This window comes from Dicentrarchus labrax, unplaced genomic scaffold (assembly GCF_905237075.1).
Source record: "Dicentrarchus labrax unplaced genomic scaffold, dlabrax2021, whole genome shotgun sequence".
In the NCBI taxonomy this organism is placed as follows: domain Eukaryota; kingdom Metazoa; phylum Chordata; class Actinopteri; family Moronidae; genus Dicentrarchus; species Dicentrarchus labrax.
The window spans coordinates 21,196,290-21,216,758 of NW_026136721.1; the positions used below are offsets into that span (position 1 = coordinate 21,196,290).

A 20,469-nucleotide genomic window follows, 5' to 3' on the forward strand; every position below is an offset into this window, starting at 1 on the left:
TTATGTATCATTGAAGGCACTCAAATACAAATATATATATATATATTATTATATGTATTATTATTATTATATATAGATATCTATATATATTATTATTATTATTATTATTATTGTTGTTGTTGTTTTTGTTATTATTATTATTATTGTTGTTGTTGTTATTATTATTATTTTATGTATTATTATATTTATTATTATATTTATTATTATATATTATTATTATTATTGTTATTATTATTGTTGTTGTTGTTGTTGTTATTATTATTATTATTATATTTATTATTATATATTATTATTATATTTATTATTATTATTATTATTATATATTATTATTATATATTATATATTATTATTATTATTATTATATATTATTATTATTATTATATTTATTATTATTATTATTATTATTGTTGTTGTTGTTGTTGTTATTATTATTATATATTATATTTATTATTATTGTTGTTGTTATTATTATTATTATTATTATATATTATTATATATTATTATTGTTGTTGTTGTTGTTGTTGTTATTATTATTATTATTATTATTATTATTATTATTATTATTATTATTATTGTTGTTGTTGTTGTTGTTATTATTATTATTATTATATATTATTATATATTATTGTTGTTGTTGTTGTTGTTGTTGTTGTTGTTATTATTATTATTATTATTATTATTATTTTATGTGCTAAAAACATTTTGATCGTGAAGTGAAACGTCACCAAACCGAGCAGGGCGCGAGGCTACCTACTGCAGCACTTCCTCGAGGCGGAGGCACGAGATGAGAGCGCGCACCGCGGCCACGCGCACGGAGGGGAAGTAGGAAGACGGAAGAACAGACGTTGAATAAATAAACTTGCCAACTTCTAGCTGACTGGTTGGAAATACAGTTAGATAATAACTTAACGTTAGGTTACAGACGAGCTGTTTACTGATCTGGGGACAGTTTTCTGTCGCTAAACAAACTCCCCGTCTACAGTCAGTCTCCGCCCTCTCGACTCCACCGGCGGACTCCAGCAGTTTTCAAACAGACGTTGCACTTGCTCAACCGACACGAAACCATCCAGCGATACAAAGTCACATTTAGCTGTTGTTGAAGAGCTGTGAGAAGCAGCACACTGTACCACCGATACACACAAACAGCTCGCTGGCTCAGCGGGAACCGAGCCTCTTTTCTCCGTGTGGGAAAAGTTGTCCGCGGCGGTGGTAGTGGCGGCGGCGGCGGCGGCGGTGGTGGTGGTGGTGGTGGTGGAGGAGCCGACGAGGCCTGCAGTTGAGGAGGCTGCATGTGTGGACTGCTGCCGGAGAGGAGTGACTCACACAACGTTAGCTAAACACTCAGAAACATGTCGGCCCAGGCACAGATGCGAGCGATGCTGGACCAGCTCATGGGGACCGGGAGAGACGGTGAGCACGGCGGGCTGTGGTTGAGATCGGTGTCCGATCAAATCAGGGACACATGTGTTTGTGTTGTTGCTAGCGTTAGCCGGAAAGCTAAGGAGCCTGACAGTGAAGCATGCTTTACAAACCGAGATAGCTAACATGAGGGTAGCCAGCCGGCTAGCTACCTGTTGTTTTTGAGTTTACAAGTTGTTGCGAACATATGCTCACAACATTTTAGCATTATACTTGGTCAGCTGTTTTCTTTGTAGCTGTGTTTGTTGTCACGTTATCGGACTCTATCCGAGAAGCTAACTTTAGGTTTCACTGGTAAGCTTACACATGTGAGACTCACTCACCTCAGTGGTTATGTACGTATCGTGCTGTGTTTTCATCGGGGACTGGCTGACATACGGACTGTTTTTCTGTTTTTTAAGGAGATTCCATGAGGCAGAGAATCAAATTCACAGATGAGCGAGTCTGCAAAAGTCACCTCTTGGATTCATGTCCTCATGACATTTTGTCTGGCACCGTGAGTATCATGTTTATGCACACACCTATACACGGATAGCATATATCATGTACAATGCAGTCAGAAAGTAATAGGACATATGTTGTATATTGATTGTAGGTCTAGTCCAGCACAGAAAACTTAAAATAATATAATGACTTCAAGCTTGAGGTGCTGACTTAGAGCTTTTAGGATTTCAGCAGCATGTCAGTGTAAACAGACTACCAAGAGGCTTCCTTTCAATCTGAGCCCTATTCAAATGTTTCACTATCTTAGGATCAAACTGAGTGCAAAACTCCCAGAAAGCGAGAAGGGAAGATAGCTGCAGTGCAAGCCTCACATAGCATCACAAGGAAGGGAACTGTCAGCTTATGTTTGGGTAACAGACTTCAGCCACATTTTGCCTATAAACAATTGAATGTAGCTTTTAACTTCTCCTATTACTTTATGTAAACTGGGAGACTGTAAATTGAAGAGGCTACAGTTCCAACACAGTTCATCCAATGTGAAAGTAAACACCCCCAAATTAAAGCTGAGATTCAGCACTTTAACCTCAAAATCATTGTTTATTTTTGCATTCAATATGTACAAAACCTAAACAAAAATTTGTTTGTGTCTCAATACTTTGATTGTAGCATACATAACTAGAACTACATAACTATAGTAAAGCAGTACAGTTAGTGTTTAAGACCTGGCAGTCCCTAATGTGATGACATTTAAATGATGATAATGACATTTTAACATTAGGGAATTACTGTCTGGGCATATTGATTGATAGATGCGTGAAATGATGAAGCATACAGACACAATACATTGACGTCTTTGTGATTTCTGCAGAGAATGGACCTGGGCGAGTGTATGAAAGTCCATGATTTGGCCCTCAGAGCAGACTACGAGATTGCCTCCAAGGAGCAGGAGTACTTCTTCGAACTTGATGTGAGTCATACACACCCTAACACCCAATACACTCAAACACTTTCAAGCACAGGTTCCTGTTAAACTACTTCACAATATGAACAGTATGATTGTGATGTTTACCTCACGGCCATCTCAATACAGGATGAAATCATTGTCACTGTGATAACTTTGTGGAATACGAGAAACCACGTTACAGTGTTTTTAAAACGTGCAGTTATATCACTGAAGCTGGACGGCCTGGATCATATTTTATCTTCTCACTGATACTTCTAGCAACACCAACGCAGCACCTTGTTGTTGCTATTTTTGGTCTTAGTACCTGCTAAACCGAGTATTACAAATCCTGACTTAAACTGCACATCCTCATTTTGGAGATTGCCTGTTAATCTACAATTAATCTGAATTATAAATCAATCATTACTACCCTAAATCTCACAAATAACTTTAATGTATCTACACCATCTGTCACACAGTTTACAGTTATCCAGACTGACATGGCTGCTTTCATGTTACACCAAGGATTAGCAGGTTGGATGACGGTAAATTAATTCAGACTATGTAAAAGTGTCAATGAGATGACAACCATCCAGAAGAAAGTAGGATGGTTGTCATCCCCTACACGGTTCACCGGATGATGTGATGGTTGCAGAAGATGAGAAGACGCAGTGATGGCCCAGACTTGCTGAGACATGGGGTCTAATTTATACGTGGTGCATACTCTGTCTTTTTACTCGTGCCATTCTTATTTCCAAAAATATCAGTTTGGTCTAAGTGGTGCTGTTAAATTGTGACTGCATAAGAAAGTGGACGTCTAAATTTAAGGATGATTGAGAGCCAGGTGAAAGAGTGGGCAGAGATTGCACATGTACATCTAATCCTAGCAATAAATTACACAATAAAAGTCTATAAAATACAGAAAAGAGAAATGTGGATAATTTTATTTAGGGAAAAGAAGTTTTAAGATAAACTTAGTTGAGATTAACATTGTAAACATTGTTTTTCTACCAGAGATGATGGTGCATATTTCATACACACACAAAAACCCATCTGTTTTCTCGCAGGCTGCTGAACACCTTCAGTCCTTCATCGCTGACTGCGACCGCAGGACCGAGCTAGCCAAGAAAAGGCTAGCTGAGACGCAGGATGAGATCAGCGCTGAAGTGGCTGCAAAGGTGACTAAACTCACTGTTGACATTGCTAGTGAGATTATTATCAGGTCTTAATACTGTTCACTCCAACTGGTTATCAAGAATCTGTACAAAGTGGTCTAATTTCTTGTGTCTCTGTTTGCTGCTGTCACAAGGCTGAACGTGTCCACGAGCTAAACGAAGAGATCGGGAAGCTGCTGGCCCGGGCAGAGCAGCTCGGGGGCGAGGGCAATGTAGACGAAGCCCAGCAGCTGCTGGAAATGGTGGAGAAGACCCGGGCCTTGAAGAAAGAAGCAGAGGTCAGAACTTAATTTAACTGCTTTGTTGTGATTAGGTTTTTGTGTCAGAATAGATCAATATTTGTACTTACCACTCACCAACTAGACCTGAAATATTAGTTTCTGTCTGTGAAGTTTTTCTAATGAGATTAGTAAGGATTTTCATCAGTGACTCATTCTGTGACGTAACGGTAACCAAGGGCAGCTGAATGCACAATCTCTTCTCAAAATGTATAATGGCAGAAATCAGGGAGAGAAAACGTTGAACTAATTGTATGTATGTCATGTAACTTCAACAAAGACTTGGTGACTAGGGGTCATATTTCCCAACATTGCTTACACTCTATCATGCAGGCATGATGAAACACCATTTTGAGTCTTTTGTTTTTCATGGTGTATTGTATCTTTAATTAATCTGCCCCAGCTTCACAGTCTCATAATAACCGTTGTTCTTACAGGATGTGTACCGAAACTCGATGCCAGCCTCCAGCTTTCAACAACAAAAACTACGAGTGTGCGAGGTGTGCTCTGCCTACTTGGGTCTTCACGACAACGATCGCCGTCTGGCTGACCACTTTGGGGGCAAACTGCACCTCGGTTTCATTGAAATCCGCGAGAAGCTTGAAAAGCTAAGGGTAAGGGGTGCACTGGTATTTGCACGATTACTGATCAGTAAAATCAATTTAGTTGAAATTTCAGTTATGTTTGTGTTGTACTGAACACAGCACATAATCTGCTGCTTATATTTCTCACGTTTGTGCTATTTCTGTTTCATCCAGAAAGCCGTTATAGAGAAACAAGAAAGAATGCGAATGAGAAGACGAGAGGAGCGTGAAAAAGAAGATGAAAGAGAGCGACAGTGGGAGGTGGAGCGGGAACGAGAAAGAGAGCGGGAACGAGAGCGAGAATGGGAGAGAGAACGAGAAAGAGAGAGGGAGCGTAGGAGGTAAGAAACAGTCTGACTTCTACTGTTACTGTGTACGAAGAAAAAGTTCAGTGTCATCTGGAAACGGAAACTGTCTGATTTGTGTTCATCTGTTTTAGATCAAGATCTAGAAGTGCAGACCGATACAGGTACGTCTGCTTTGACCAGAATCATTTGATAAATGTTGTGTTTGTCTTTGTAATGGAGTGACTTAGAATTTAACTGAAATCAAGGGTATATACTTCTCAGACGTTAAATGTTTGGCATGTACTGGTTTTTCAGGCGTTTGGGGTGAGTGTCAGTTGTTAGACTAGTTGTGTTCCATGATGTGATTTTATTCAGAATACAGTCTTTCATTATGTCATGTAGTTTTAGAAGCACAAAATATAAACACAAATAATGGTGCAGTGTTGATATTTCAAAAAAAGAAATAGAGATTTTTTTTTCTTCTTAAACATTAAAATCTTTTTCTTATCTACAAATATTGGTAGGGATGGAGGCAGTTCGTCCTCCCATCGCTCAAGACGCCATCACTCCTCTCGTTCCAGAGAAGAAGGTGGCGAACGGGATCGTGAGCGAGAGAGGAAGCATCGACACAAGGAGAGGCATCGCTCACGCTCCCACTCTCACAGGCGCAAAAGGAAGAGGTGTGGCTTCTATCCACCACTGAAAGTACAAAGCATCATTAGGATAAGATTAATGGTCTTAGAGTTTAACTAACACACAATTCACATCATGTCGCCAGTGATAAGATATCAGCTGTTACATTCTTACCTCACATTGAGAGCACATGAACCAAGTGATTGTAGGCAAAGTCAATTTGTTGACTTGGCAAAATGGAATCGGCTTCAAGAAGGACTGTTGTCCGGTGCTTATAAATGAATTTATTGCTAAAATAATCGCTTAATTGGTTGGTCGATCAACAGGATAGTAATATAGTAATAGTAATCAACAGCTATTTAAATTATTGATTAATTAAACAATTTCACCCTGTTGTCTTAGTTGTTATAGTTTTAACATGATAACTACTGATTATCACCCAAGAATGAAATCTATATAGTATTATAACGTTATACAATGTGATTGAATACGGACACTATCATGAACTCCTTATCTTTGTTGTGCTGAAAATGTATCCAGCTGACACTATGAAGTTTAACTTTCCCTCATTACAACCCCGGCTAGTCCGACCTAGGATCCATCTTTCTCCATGTGAACAATAACTGTTAGTTTTCCATCCCCATATCAAAAGTATATAAAAAGTAGCTGTGTTTTTTTTTTTTTTTTTTTTTTTTTTTTTTTTCCTTTCCTCAGGTCCTCCAGAGACAGATCATCTCACACCCGTGAAAAAGAGCGCTCGGGGTCCCAGGAGAAATGTGCAGAGGGAGCAGAGGGAGCAGAGGGTGCAGGAGGAGAGGGATGGCGTGAAGAGAGGACGGAGTACAAAGACTGGGAGAACAGAGAGAGGTCCCGCTCTGCGGACACAGCCAGGGGGAGGGAACGAGAGAGATCCCTGTCGTATGAGCGGGACCGACGTTCAAGCTCCGAGGAGCGAGAGTCCGGGGAGATATGAACAGGAGGGGACGCCTCCAAAGTCTTTGATTTGGATATATTGTTTAGTAAAAGGAGCATGGAGAGAAGGGTGTGTGTTTGTGCGAGCGTGTGTGTCTGCTTTGTATGTGTGTTCATATTAAAAGTGGGACATGTACACTAGCAGGCCGGACGGCGGAAAACTTAACTTGGGGATGAGGGAACAACTTCAGTGGTGGCGGTCAAGGAAACATGAAAAACAACTTTTATAAGACTCTGAATTGTGATGCTAGTGTGAGCTGGAAGCAGTATAGTCATTTTTTATGCCATCTTGTTGATCTTATGTACAGTTATTTTGACAGTGATGAGGGATGAGTGAGTGAAAGACAGCAGCCTTACTTGAGTCTGTTTTTTATTTTGCTCACATGAAGTGCTTTTTTTTTTTTTAATCATTAGTTGGACCTTAAATGTTAATACTGTTTTTCCTGTTCAATTGTGAATCTATCAGTTTCAGTCACTGTGGATTCTTTTACATGGGTTAGACTCCTTAATGTGGCATAGCCGTTGCGGTAATGTTTGAAATGAGCTGTGAATGACTGAAGGCACTTCTGATGTTTGTGTTTTATTTGCTGCCTTCAAGCCATAACAATCTCATTTGGAAAATCTGACACGCATCCCCGAGTCTGCCCTTAATTCAAAATGCATTGATTTGAAAAAAAACTCACTTGTCCCCCCAGAAAGAAGTCATCAAAGAAGTATTTCCACTCAGTTCCTGACATGTGAAAGCATATAGATGATCTTGACACTCAAAAGGCCCAGGCACTAGTGTCCCGTTTGCTGTGATACAACCTGGATGTACTGGGGGTGTCTACTTTGCTGTTCCACCATTAAGTGAATAAAATTGTCTGCTTCCATTCAAATACAATGTGTTTATATAGAGTTCTCTTTAACTTCACCTTTTATGTATGCATACAGTTTGGTTAAATTCATCTTATGAAATGAAAACTGCGTTCCCCTTCCTTTTAGCTTTATTGACAAACACATGCATAGATATTCATACACATATAGGACACATTTTACTAAAAATGTTCTTGCAATGTGCTGAAAACATAAAATATATATTTTTTAAGTTTACTTTTATATTTTTTGGCATTTTGGTACTAGCATATATCACACAAATTACATTATTTTAGAAAAACATAAAGATCTACTCGAGGGGTAAAACGAGCTGCATTCAGGTCCTGCATTACAGCATTTTGCTCCTCATGTACAATCTACTGGTGAGATAATGAGGGGTGAACAGCGAGGCACCCAGCGGCCTCTAGGTGGCAGAAAACAACAGCGTATGTACGGGTAACGTCATGACGTCAGTGTCTGCTTATGACGTCAGACGCACGTTCTGAAAAGAAGCGCGAGACTGAAACCGGACCAGAGGGTATTGACAGGATTGAGATTAGATTGGATTTATTTACTAACGTTAATTGGACGAGGATGTCGTTGTTGAAGCCGTTTAGTAGACTTCCTGGTTTGAACACGGCGAGCATCCTGGTGAGTTTGTGTTTCATTAGCTTTTAACGACGGCGACAGTTAGTTAACGTTAGTTAACGTTAGTCAGGGCTCGTGTATATAACGTTAATATATATGTGTGTGTGTGTGTAGGGGGGGGTGGTAACGTTGGTAACAGAGCTGGACTGTTTGAGCTGCTCTCAGGATGAATAAAGTTATCAGCTCATAATGCTCATCTACTGCTAACATTACCTGGTTGGCTGCTCTTGATACTTTACCTGATACACGTAACCCCACATAAAGACCTACTTTATATATATTATATTATTTTACAATTGTATCTGACATAATGATATATATACTCGGGTCAGGCTTGGGGAGTAACGGATTACATCTAACTGAGATATGTAATATCTGTAATCCATTACAGCTACAGAAACTACGTTTCGGATTACAGTTACATTTAGTAAAAATGGGGATAATTTAGCAGGATTTCAGTTTTAAAATACACTGAGCAGAGGACACATTGTTGGTTTCCATTTTGTTTTCTTATACAATAACTTGTATCAATACTGCTTATTGACATTTCTTTTCTCTTGTTTTTATTTACATATTTGGTGATGAGGTGATCCTAAAATTACTTAAATATTGTGATACTTCGATTACTTACTACATTTTTAACAGGTAATTAGTAATTGTATCAGATTACATTTTTAAAGGAAGCCCCCCAAACCCTAATACGGGTTTAATATCACATGACGTTCACCCTGACATAGCAGCTCAAAGTTTCACCTGATCCTAAATTCAGTGGTTCCCAACCTGGGGCTCAGGGCCCCTCCAAGGATTTGCAGGATAAATCTGGATGGGTAGATGATTTATGCAATAAAAATAATAATGATAAGAATATTGTTTGGCTACATACGATTACATGCTTTTTCTTTTATCTTACATGTTCTTTTATTGTGAAATACCAGATAATTTAACCTATTCAGGACTCTCTAAAACAAACTCTTTGGTGTACTGCTCACAATTCACTGATGGGGACGTTTCACATAGATATTTATTTTATTCAGAGGGTCCGATGGTGAAAAGGTTGGGGTCCACTACCCTGATAATATGACGTACTTTAAAGAAAACCAGTTTCTTGCATTTAAAAGTTGTTTCAAAAAACTTATATAAAACTGACCAGAAATGTGTTTGGACCATGTAAATGTATGTGACATGCAGTTAAAGTTATAACGGACCACAGGAAGAAATGTGTCCCAGACTCCAAAGTGTACTGAGACTATACTGTATCAGCACTGTGGTGATTACAATAGTACTGAAGTGTAATACCTTCATTAACTTTTGCCTTTTTCTGAATTAACAAGATTATTTTCTCAGAATTCAGAGAAAAGTTTTCATGAAAAAAATAAAAATCTGCTCTTGTTGTTTTGAATGAAGAAGATACCTCCAGCTCAGGGCCAGCTCTCAGCACCCCTGAGCCTAAACCACAACCAGCCTCCAGCCTGTTCCACCGGGCCCAGGCAGCGATATAAGCCCGACCCAAAGCCCCTAACACTGGCTCTCTAGCCCTAAAAAACAACCTCACCCACCAGCTAAACCTGTTGACCCCCTTTTACACCCTGCACCCACCAGATGTTCATGCCCCCGGCCCTCTGTCTGACACTAACACTGGAGAGCCTCAGGGAGGTATCTCGTTAATTCAGAAAAACAGACCAGGATATTTTTTTTAATGAAAACTTTTCCCAGAATTCTGAGATAATGATCTCATTAATTCAGAAAAATAATACTAAATAATTCTACTTTATAATGATACAACTTTCATGTTTATACCAATACATTATATTTAAAAAATGTTGTCAGATGAAGTCAAAAATGATTTTAAAAGTAACTTTAAGCTCCTGTGTTACCTTCCACCTCATGGTTAAGTTTCTAAAACACACCTTTTTAGATGTAGTTTTTGGTGGAGTGTTATAGTGCAAAGTGTTATCATCAGGTTTTGTGCTGACGTGCAGTGTTTTTCCTCCAGCTGGTGGAGAATGAGGAGCAGTTTCAGCAGAGTTTAGCAGACGCTCTGGTGGAGGAGACCGCTGTCACTGTGAATGTGTGAGTACGGCTCCGTCCTGTTAAACTGCTGAAGTCAACTGTCTGCTAATAGGAAACTGTCAGGAGGCACCAGCCACTATTCTGTTACTGCACCTAGACTTTTTTTTATATGATTCATTTTATATATCTCTTTAACCAATACAACTGCACCCATTTATTTGCTAACTCACCATTTATCAGTCTCTGTACTGCCTTTGTATTGTTTATATCTACTGTATAATCCTCAGGAGGATATGTTGCATACTTTGGGGGAAAAAATGAGGGTTCAGCACAAGACTGCAGCGTTCGTTGTATACCAGAGTTATCGACTGTTACCGACTCGTAAATAATGTCAACTAAGTCATAATTAAACTGAGACTTTTTCTGAAGGCTCCAATATCCGATTTAGTGCTTAATAATACATATATAATATTTTATTGTCAGTGCACAGTATTTATAAGCCTTATACGATCGTCTGGAGTCTTTTCCTTCTGTACCATCCATCCCATATGACTTTATGAACACTGTTTGTTGTACCAATCAGGAGACTAGCTAAGAGTCTGCCTCTGCCCATGAAGAACGAGGAGGGTCGTCCAAGAATAGACCTGGTGGTGTTTATCATCAACCTGACCTCAGAACTCAGGTAACTTTCAAATCCTTACATATATTCATATTTTAATCCTTTCCTAATCACACACACACACACACACACACACACACACACACACACACACACACACACACACACAGAGATACAATATCTGCTCAGTGTTAAAGTTTTAGTTGGTCTGAATGAAAGTCAGTGAATCTACTTGATGGTATTTTCTTTCTCTTAAATAAATAGGTGTAAAAGTTGGCCCATCTGTTATTGAATTATTAGAGAAATTTGAACTCAGTAGCCTAATATCCACTGGTTTGTAAATTAGAACGATCCAGTGCATCTTAATTACTCAAGTTGTTAAATAAAAGTGTGTTTTCTTTTTCCTTTTTCAGTTTAAAATGCTCTCAATGGCATGAATGTTAGAAACAATTACTGCCAAAGCATTAATAATTTGATAACAAGAAAGAATACAATTTTTAAAAATACAATTAATTAATGCCAACACTTTAAAAACCCACCCACAGGCTCGTGTACTAGTACTTTCTATATACTAATATTAAACTGTATTAAAATAAGGTTTGGTTTGGTCTGTGTATTGCATGTTTTATGCTATACTAGTTCATTATGTGTATCATTCTGTTTCCTCATAGTTTCCAGTCAGCAGAAGCTTCCCTGAAATATTTGGACCCTGGATATTTCCTTGGAAAAGTCTGTTTCATGGTCACTAACGGTATGAGTTAAATTCTTTAAGACTTGTTTTCTCTCCTCAGCTCCTTGAATCACATGAACAAAGGGAAAAACAGGAGCAAAGGGGATGAAATGGAGCAGAAGGGTCTAAGATGGACCATTTTTCACTCTTAATATACGTCATCCCTCCCTTTATTGTTGTTAAATGACCAACTTATAGTTCCGTGTGTCTCTCTGACTGGCTGCCCTCTCGTGCATTTGTCTCTTGTAGCTCGTAACGCTTCGGTCCCCACAGAGCGCCTGGACACTGTCAGAAAGCTGGCTGCATCGCTCCACTGCCCCTTGCTGTTTGCTGAGGATCAGGTTTGTATCAATTTGTGGCACAAAGTTTGAGGAAGATTGAACCCCAAAGAGATTATTTCAGAGACAAAGTTATGTGGAGCACGGTAATGTAGCATCAGGGCGAGCTGTAGATTTTTGCTACTGCTGCCACAGTGGGAACAGACTAGTCTTAAAAATCACTGAATCTGTTACTTTCCTCAGAAAATAAACACTTTATTTTAGTATTTAAGCTATTAAAAAGTATTTTCTCTTGCTCGCTATCAGCAGTAATATTAGATATTAGACACTATTATAAAATAGTGAAAAATGTCTGTTACAATTTCCCACAGCCCTCGTTGACGTCCTCAAATGTTTTGTTTTGAGAAGAAAAAGGGAATAAAAACATTAAATCCTCACTTTGGAGCCACTTTTGGCTTTTTTTCTTTAGTTTTTGCTTAAAATAATTAAAAAATTATGATTTGCTCATCAGAATAGTTGCAGGTTATTTTTTTTTTCAATCGACTGATTGTTGTAACCCTTTTAGGTGTAATATAACTGTGATTTCAGACTGTCAGCGGACATTATACACTATTACATTCATCTCTAATTATGTCATTAGTAGTTGTTGTTATTTACTGATGGGATGTACTGAAAACAATATGTTATTAGGTCATATTGTCCATACTAGTTTTCCATCATACTTTCACATTGTTGCCGATATAATCATGAAACCGACCAGAAGGTATTAAATTGTATTCTCTCTCTGGTTTTAAAAAGTCTTAGATTTAACTCGGTAGAAACTACCTGCCTGTGGATTATGTAGTGTGATTGTGTGTGTGCAGTTTGGGGTCCCTGTGCTGTTGTTGATAATAGACCATCCAGTGTGTCTCTTAAGTGTGTTTTTCTGTTTCTTTAAAAGCAGTCTTGTGTCATGTTCTTCCCCTCCAGACACCAGATGGTGTGGCCAATGCTACAGAGAGACTGCTGACCATCCTGAAGGTGGCGGCTGGCCTTGTTCCCATGGCTACTGCTCTGTACCTGTCCAACCTGACTCGCTGCACGGTGCCCCCAGACATCGACCAGCCAAGTTTTGATTAACTCCTGTGGCCGTATCCTCTGAAGCGATGCCCTCTCTGACTTATTCATGTATATATTTATTTGTAGTAGTTCATTGGGACACATTAGCATCGTATGTCCACTAATCGTTTTACATTAAATGTCTGTGGTTTGGCTGCTCTTCTCTGCACTGCGTGGGCATGTACAGTCTGTGCTTGACTGACATCTCTCTCTCTCTCTCTCTCGAGTCTGGTGGCATGATGTGATGTCCAGCATTGGCTCCGCCCACCTACAACCAGATTGAAAACCCCTGTGTGGGTTTGCAGGGCCATTAAATTATACTGATATCAACGTGATGCTGCACAGCTTCATTTAAAGCCACAGAGTGGCATACAGTATGCTTTCTATGTATATGCTGTGTAGTGTGTGAGTGAGTGAGTGAGTGAGAGTGTGTGTGTGTGTGTGTGTGTGTGTGTTTGTGTTTGTGTTTGTGTGTGTGTTATGGTTCAGACATTTGAACCATCCACTGGATGCTTTTAACAGGAAAACAAAGTGTCAATTCGAGGAAATAAAAGATGTCTATGATCAATAAAAGCACCATGATAGTTTATTTTGGTTACATTAAAACTGAGTTGAAGAAAAGGATTATTGGATGATTAATTAATTCATCCTGTAAGCTGCTTCTGAGCAAGCTGTAATGAAATAAACTATTTTATATTTTTATTTAACATATATTTAACAATGACAGGCCGACTCTGAACTTCAGAACCAGAACCAGGCTGGGGAAACTAAAGGTTCATCACTGTGTTTTAGAGGATCCAGAGTACATGTGATACCAGGTCTTTGACTGCCTCTTGTTAGATAACAACTCCTGTTTGTTCCAGATTGGACAAAGTAACCGGAGTCCCAAAGTGTTTGTTCAGTCAACAGTTGGTCAGCGTTCAGCAGGGGAGGAGTGGGGGGGAGACAGAGGTGTGTGACCAGAGGCATTGTGCCTGGTGTCACGTCTGCATGCGCGCACTAACACGCACACACACACAAACACTATTAATAGTCCATGATGGCAATTATCCATCAAACGAGTTAACCAAACACAGTTATGACATCAGGTCAGGGGTCAGTGGGACTTTGGAATGTCAATGATAATACAATGATTGATAACACCAATATCTTCCACTCTCTGGGATCCTCATCACAAAACTTTACTGCTCAACCAAAATAAATGACTGCTTCTTTCCACTGATTGTGGTAGTGGGAAACTTGGTCGAGATGTTTTCCTTTGAGTGACCTCTAATGTGCCATTGACACATTTTGTGTTTTTACTCCACCACCTTTATGAAAGACCTCAGAGGTCTTTGACGAGCCTCAGAGTGGCTCATTGATATCTGCATCATCTCCAGCTGTTATCTTCACTGCACAGTTTCACCTGATGACGGCGCTACATTGAAAGGTCACTGGATCAAAGTCATTACAGTTCATCCAGAGGGGACTATGAATGTCTGTACCGGACTACTGGATGGAATGATTCAATAAAAAACCCACAAATGTCAACCTCATGGGGGCGCTAGAGGAAAAGTCTGAGGATTAAGTCGGCAGTATTCATCCTTCGGGGATCATTGAGTGTAACATTTATTATAACATTTCATGGCAATCCACCATACCATTTAATATTAAAATGGTCCACTGTTGGATGAACATGACATTAATTAAGGTTCTGTTCCATTTAGTGTAGCAGAGCCTCTCCAGTGAGCCAACAGCTGAAACTATTAGATATTAGACTAAAGCAGCGGACCGAGCAGCATCCCCAGAGTCCTGCTAATAGCATGGCTGGAAACATTTTCTGGTTGCAGCCTCTCAAATATGTGGATTTGCACCTTTTCTCTCTCTAGCGCAGCATCATAAAGTGAATATCTTTCTATATTTCTATTAACTGAATTGGGTATTTTTCCACTCTCTTCTAACATTTTATAGACTAAACATTTAATCAAACCTGAAGGGTCAAGAGAGGAAATGTTTGTTTGCTTTATCCTTGTGAAATACTGGATCATTTCACCTCTTTGGCCTCTAATTGAAACTGAACAATGTGTGAAGGAAAAATATCTCTTTGACCTGCTCACATGCAATCTGTGACGAGGGGTTGCAAGTATAGATTAACTTCCCTCTGAGTGATAGGACTTGACACTTGACCGGTGTAGGGGTGGGAAATGAGGAGGACAGATTGAGGAGGACTAATTCTTGGAAAGTGGAGGGCTGGTACAGGAAGTTGAAAGAGCGATCAAGTCCCCAGTATGGCTGCTGCCAGAGGCCCTGCACCGTCACGTCCACATTGGATCAGGTGACTACGAATGAAAGAGTCTGAAAGATAATCAGCACGGCGGTCTTTGGTGACATTGCTGTGGGTGAAGTGTTCAAGTGGGTTTTTTTTTTTTTAATATGCGTCTGTATCTGTGTGCATTTGTTTGTGGAGTATGTGCATGCGTAAGTGTGTGTGTCCAGGCACTTGATGTTAAGAGCTTTAGTCTGGACCTGATTCCTATCTGGACTGTCAGGCTCTAACAATGTGCTGGATTTGGATTTCAGGCCGCAGATCTTAACAAACACATCCTTTATTTCATACTTTATTATTTATAATGAGCAGTGAGTTAATCAGAACTTTCCCTTTGGGGACAGGAGGTGACTAATGAAACAGACTCATCATGTGTCTGTGATTTTGTTTTTCGATGATCTTGGAATAAAACTTAAAAATAACGAGCAGAGTAGAGAGACAAAATTTTATTGTTAATATGTGACAAGGGTTACAGTATGTTGTTAGACAAGAATCCTGAAGATTAATCTCATTTAACTAAAATAAAGAACATTTTATTAATTAATGAGCAGCTACAGCAGGATTTCACAGGCTTTTTGACCCTAAAAATACCTGATTTCATGGCAGTTTTAATAAAAGATTACAATGCATGTTGCCATGTTTTAGGGCATTTTTCCAATGAAATTGTGAGACAAAGTGAAAATTGCAAAAATGGGTGCAATTTTGGGGGATTTTTCATTAATTCAATTCACTAAAGATCAAAGCAAACTTGATCCAGTGAGGAAAAAATTACAATATTTGGACAGGATAAACAAGTTTGATGTATGGCTGAAGGTTTTGAGCAGGAAACTACAATGATTGGTCAAATTTGCAGAAAAGATTTGGTGAAAGGACAAAAACTAAGGTCTCACAGAATTTACAGGGATTTTTCAAATTTGTGTTTTATTGTTGCGATCGCAACTGACTGGAGGGACTGACAATGACAGAAAAACCTTTACCATCTAACACAATCTAGTACAATAATGCTGCAATAAAAGATATATTTGTGAAGCTTATTATGTTCTTTAACTCGTAGGGTGATGCTGTAAGGGATTTCCTTTCCTAGTAAATTAGTTAATGTATCTATACAGAGGATTAAACTTTCATTTTCAAAAAAGGACATGCATGTGGGAAATGTTCTTGTCTATTATCTGACCCTGGCACAACTCATGGGACTGTAATCTTCAGCCGGTGTAGCCCAGCTCTTTGTAGGTGGCATCAATGTCAGCGATGACAACGGCCATCACGTTCCTCAGGGCTTGCTGCCCGCCGGCATCGAGTCCTGCCTTCTCTGCCATGACTTTAACAATGACCTCGGTAATCAGCTGAAGAGAAAGTACAGAGGAAGTCACACAGTCTGCTTTAGAATCAGGAGGACACAAAAAAATAGGATGCAACAGATGCAACTTGACCTCATGTACGTCATCCTCACCTTGAAGTTATTAATGGGTATCTTGTGCTTTGTTGCGTGGCTGTTGGCCATAGGTTTGAGGATGGCAGCGTGGTTGCCTTTGGCCCTCAGCAGCTCTCCGAGTTTCTTCAGCACAGTGGCACCGTGGGCAGAAATAGCTGCATTACCAGCCAGGTCACCTTGGCCAATGCCCTCAAACTTGGGGAACAGCTTCTGGGTTTCTGGGTGCTCTGTGAATAAACTGAAAAGGGAAATGTGAGGTTTCACCAGAGATAATGCCACAGTTAGATATTTAATTTAGACCTTCACATTTGGAAATTAAACTTATGATTAAAATATAAGTGAACAATGAAGCGAATAAATAAAAGCATCCTGTGTTTCTGGCTTACAGCCGTTGCAAACCAGCTGACCTACAGGAAAGGGTTAGTCACTGACCGGGTCAGAACCAGTCCGCCATTGGCATTGTAGTCAGCCTCCACTGGCCCCCAGAACTTCAGAACCATGTCATAGTCGGCCATGATTTGAGGAAGACGGCGAGACGGGTCACAAAAACACTGATTTGAGGAACAAAAACAGATTCTGTCACTGAAAATAAAAGGAACCATCAGAGAGAAACGTATCCTGATCACGTCAAGTTACACAAACAATCATATCTTATTGCTTTTCTTCTGTTTAATTTGATGGCCAGCAGCCAAGAACCACTTCATTCAAGGGCAACTCATTACTATAAAGAGGCGTATACGTTACCTCAGCTGCCCTCTCTGAGTCTGTAACGTAACCCTGCATATTGTATGTGAAGTGAAATCAGACGCACTGCTGATGCTCTTAAAGCTGTCACATGTTAATATGAATTATGTAAACAAAAGATATTTTTCTCTTCATTAAGTTTTTTTCTCTTCAAGGACATTTTAATTTCTTCTAATATTGTTTTTTTTTTTTTTCTTGTGGCAATTTTAATTTGATTTGGCACAAAATTCTTTAAATGTTTTATAAATGTCCGTTTAAAAACTCCACCAGGACATTTCTCTGCATCCTGAATGCATGATTAAATAACAAAAGTAAGAGTGCAGTATATCTTTTTATTCTGAACACCAATTACCAAAATCTGCTTTCATCAAACCATTGTTATTATTTTTCAGTTATATAGACTTTCACTCTAAACACACATATTTTATCAATAAATGGGAATTATTCTAAAATTCAAGTAACAATTAAAAAAGACAATACCTACCTGCAAAGAAGTGAAATATCCTGCGTGACTATACCAAATTCTTCTTGACCTGACTTCACCCCCCACCAAAACTGACCTTTTATACTCCCTCCCTCTCTCCTGTCACCAAATTATTTCAGCCCGCCCAGTTGTCTAACTCTCTCACTGCACGTCTCTTCAAATCTCTTGACAACACCTCTGAACTTAATCTGGAAACTTTTGTCGTCTCTGATTTAATTATGACTCAGAGAGAGACCTCTTATTTTCTGTTTTATGTCATTGGGCCTTTATATGCCCTGCTTAATCTCAAACCCAAAGAGATATGCAAACAGACAAACAGTGTGCAAGGGTGTGTGTGTGTGTGTGTGTGTGTGTGTGTGTGTGTGTGTGTGTGTGTGTGTGTGTGTGTTTAGATTAGACACAGTCAGTGTTTGGGTCACCAGGTTTGTGTTTAAGCAAAGCAATAACATTTAAGAGAAACTAAAAACTTGTGTTCATGTAATTATTTGTCCCCTCATTATTGATTCTCTTGAACAGAGAGCAGTATGTGTGGCGGATGGATTCATGTTCTGTCTGCGATGTGATGGGATGATGCATTGCTCCATTTTACTGCATGTGAGAGGTGAAGATATTAAGCCACTAAACTCAGGGCTTCATTGATTTTAGAGCATCTGAAAGGTGTTTGACACAGTCAAGTGGTTTAACTCTACTGGCTGTTTTGGTAACTATTTGAAAGCGCTGGGTGTCGACTTTCTGCTCAGTTTTTGAGGCTGGTGAACTGTATTCTGTTAAAGACATTCAGTCACAATGTCTGCCTTATTCTTGCTCGTTCTGCCTCTCTGTCCCTCCTTTCAGCCGCACTGAATAGAGAGAGAGGGGTTACTGCAGGACAAGGCGGAGTGGCTGGATGTGGGAGCCAGGTGACTGGGACAGGTGGAAACGTCAGAGGGCTTCGGTGGACAGGTAGAGAAAAGGCAGTGAAGGGGGCCTGGAGGAGTGGGAATGTGGCTGAAAGGAGGGACAGAGAGGCAGGATAAGCACAACTGAGGCAGACATTGTGGCACGTTTAAAAGGGTTCTTTTCATGAAGAAAAGCCCAGATAACACGTAATGATTAGGGATTTGGCACTATAATTATTTGGACTTATGTTTGACATAGATTTTTATTGTGATAACTAAGGTTTATTTAATGGTACTTTATGATAACAATGGGGACTATGTTGTTAACTTTGACACGACCATTGTTTTATGTTTTTTTTTATAGATACAGGAAGCTGATTGTGTGCACATCCTGCATTTAGGCCAAGTGCAGCGCAGAAGATACAGCAGAGGAAAGAGGATCTACTCACTGAATTACAGCCCCCAAAACTTATTTTAACTAAACATGTGACATTTCAATTGAGTACAGTTCAATTAACTTCACTATTTACTCACAGGGGAACCAATAGAACAATTATAAACACATCAAACAATAACAACAATCTGCACGATAAACCTGATGAAGAGAAATGGTTAACATGACAAAGGGAAATGTATATAATGTAAACAGTCTATTGATGCACAGAACTGATAACATAATGCTCGTATCAAGATGTAAAAAGATGCTTTATACGAGACAACAGTGCACAAGATCACTGTAATAAACTCATAACCATCTGTAAAATGCCTCTGATGGAAATCCCATTAAAATGCACACGTGCTGACGGACACACAGACACACGCAGGAAGTCAAGGTTATGCAACATCACGCCAGCTCTAATGTTTCCTATAAACCACCTGTAATGTTTTATATCAAAATATACATTTTCTCAGATCAACCATGCACGTAAAAAATAAAAAATTCAGACATAAAAGCCAACCTATCATAACTCCTCCATAACTCCTTCACACCTCCTTCATAACTCCTTCATAACTCCTTCATAACTCCCCCCCTCAGTGGTTATAAAAACTCTGGACAGGACAAACACGTTGACTCATTTGGTTTGATTGCATGTATTATATATTTATAGGATATAACTGGTATTGTTTTGAATTAGTTTTATTTATCACTTTCTATAAGGTCATTTTGTGTTGCCATTGGTGACTTTAAGTTCTCCTCAGCCCCTTTAAGTGAAGGGCCGCCTGTAAGCAATCAGCCCTATTCTCAAGTTATAAACTACCAATAAGTTACAGAGTTGAAAGATATATATCAGTTTCTGTTTCTGTGCAGATGACATACATATGTGTTTCTCTCTCGATTGCAGCCAGGGGCAGAGCGGGGTGTGGCTTCTTGGGCTCCTGCCCCAAATGTTTTCTCAAAGGCCCCGAATATTCTGTATTAATAATTATGATTTAAAGTATAAGTATCAAACAGCTGCAACTAAGCTAACAGGAGAACCAGGTAGGTATCAATCAAGCACTGTCCATAACTTTTTAACAATGCTTTTATAAATGCTGATTAACTACATAAAATGGTCAGTTTACCCCCTTTAATAACATCCATCTATACTCCACTTATTTAGTTGTGAATTAGAAGCTGTGAAAGAATATTATAATAAAACACTGAGTGGTTTA

At 39.1% G+C, this 20,469-nt stretch overlaps 3 protein-coding genes across 3 annotated transcripts; 2 read left to right on the top strand and 1 right to left on the bottom strand.

The window, feature by feature from the left end:
• Positions 1-774: 774 nt before the first annotated feature.
• Positions 775-7,618, top strand: zgc:158803 (LUC7 domain-containing protein). Its single transcript, XM_051385033.1, has 10 exons — positions 775-1,410; positions 1,821-1,915; positions 2,732-2,830; positions 3,874-3,984; positions 4,116-4,259; positions 4,697-4,873; positions 5,018-5,184; positions 5,283-5,312; positions 5,655-5,810; positions 6,478-7,618. Exons 1-10 carry the CDS (start codon positions 1,350-1,352, stop codon positions 6,734-6,736), a joined length of 1,299 nt encoding a protein of 432 aa, XP_051240993.1. The 5' UTR covers positions 775-1,349; the 3' UTR covers positions 6,737-7,618.
• A 457-nt stretch (positions 7,619-8,075) lies between these two features.
• On the top strand, positions 8,076-13,546 carry pane1 (proliferation associated nuclear element). Its single transcript, XM_051385646.1, has 6 exons — positions 8,076-8,241; positions 10,232-10,308; positions 10,832-10,930; positions 11,539-11,618; positions 11,847-11,938; positions 12,845-13,546. The coding sequence occupies exons 1-6, from the start codon at positions 8,185-8,187 to the stop codon at positions 12,992-12,994; spliced, it is 555 nt and encodes a 184-aa protein (XP_051241606.1). The 5' UTR covers positions 8,076-8,184; the 3' UTR covers positions 12,995-13,546.
• A 2,163-nt stretch (positions 13,547-15,709) lies between these two features.
• Positions 15,710-18,094, bottom strand: mb (myoglobin). The gene is made up of 4 exons (XM_051385675.1): positions 17,939-18,094; positions 17,143-17,261; positions 16,729-16,948; positions 15,710-16,621 (listed from the first exon to the last, which is right to left on the bottom strand). Exons 2-4 carry the CDS (start codon positions 17,223-17,225, stop codon positions 16,481-16,483), a joined length of 444 nt encoding a protein of 147 aa, XP_051241635.1. The 5' UTR covers positions 17,226-17,261; positions 17,939-18,094; the 3' UTR covers positions 15,710-16,480.
• Positions 18,095-20,469: the final 2,375 nt, after the last annotated feature.

Excerpts from the sequence above, each read along its gene's own strand:
- zgc:158803 (XM_051385033.1), top strand. The coding sequence starts at position 1,350 with ATGTCGGCCCAGGCACAGATGCGAGCGATGCTGGACCAGCTCATGGGG. Across the intron at positions 1,916-2,731 it reads ATGACATTTTGTCTGGCACC|AGAATGGACCTGGGCGAGTG; the intron begins GTGAGTATCATG and ends TGATTTCTGCAG. Across the intron at positions 3,985-4,115 it reads GCGCTGAAGTGGCTGCAAAG|GCTGAACGTGTCCACGAGCT; the intron begins GTGACTAAACTC and ends TGCTGTCACAAG.
- pane1 (XM_051385646.1), top strand. The coding sequence starts at position 8,185 with ATGTCGTTGTTGAAGCCGTTTAGTAGACTTCCTGGTTTGAACACGGCG. Across the intron at positions 8,242-10,231 it reads TGAACACGGCGAGCATCCTG|CTGGTGGAGAATGAGGAGCA; the intron begins GTGAGTTTGTGT and ends TTTTTCCTCCAG. Across the intron at positions 11,939-12,844 it reads TGCTGTTTGCTGAGGATCAG|ACACCAGATGGTGTGGCCAA; the intron begins GTTTGTATCAAT and ends CTTCCCCTCCAG.
- mb (XM_051385675.1), bottom strand. The coding sequence starts at position 17,225 with ATGGCCGACTATGACATGGTTCTGAAGTTCTGGGGGCCAGTGGAGGCT. Across the intron at positions 16,949-17,142 it reads GGCGGACTGGTTCTGACCCG|TTTATTCACAGAGCACCCAG; the intron begins GTCAGTGACTAA and ends TTCCCTTTTCAG. Across the intron at positions 16,622-16,728 it reads TACCCATTAATAACTTCAAG|CTGATTACCGAGGTCATTGT; the intron begins GTGAGGATGACG and ends CTTTCTCTTCAG.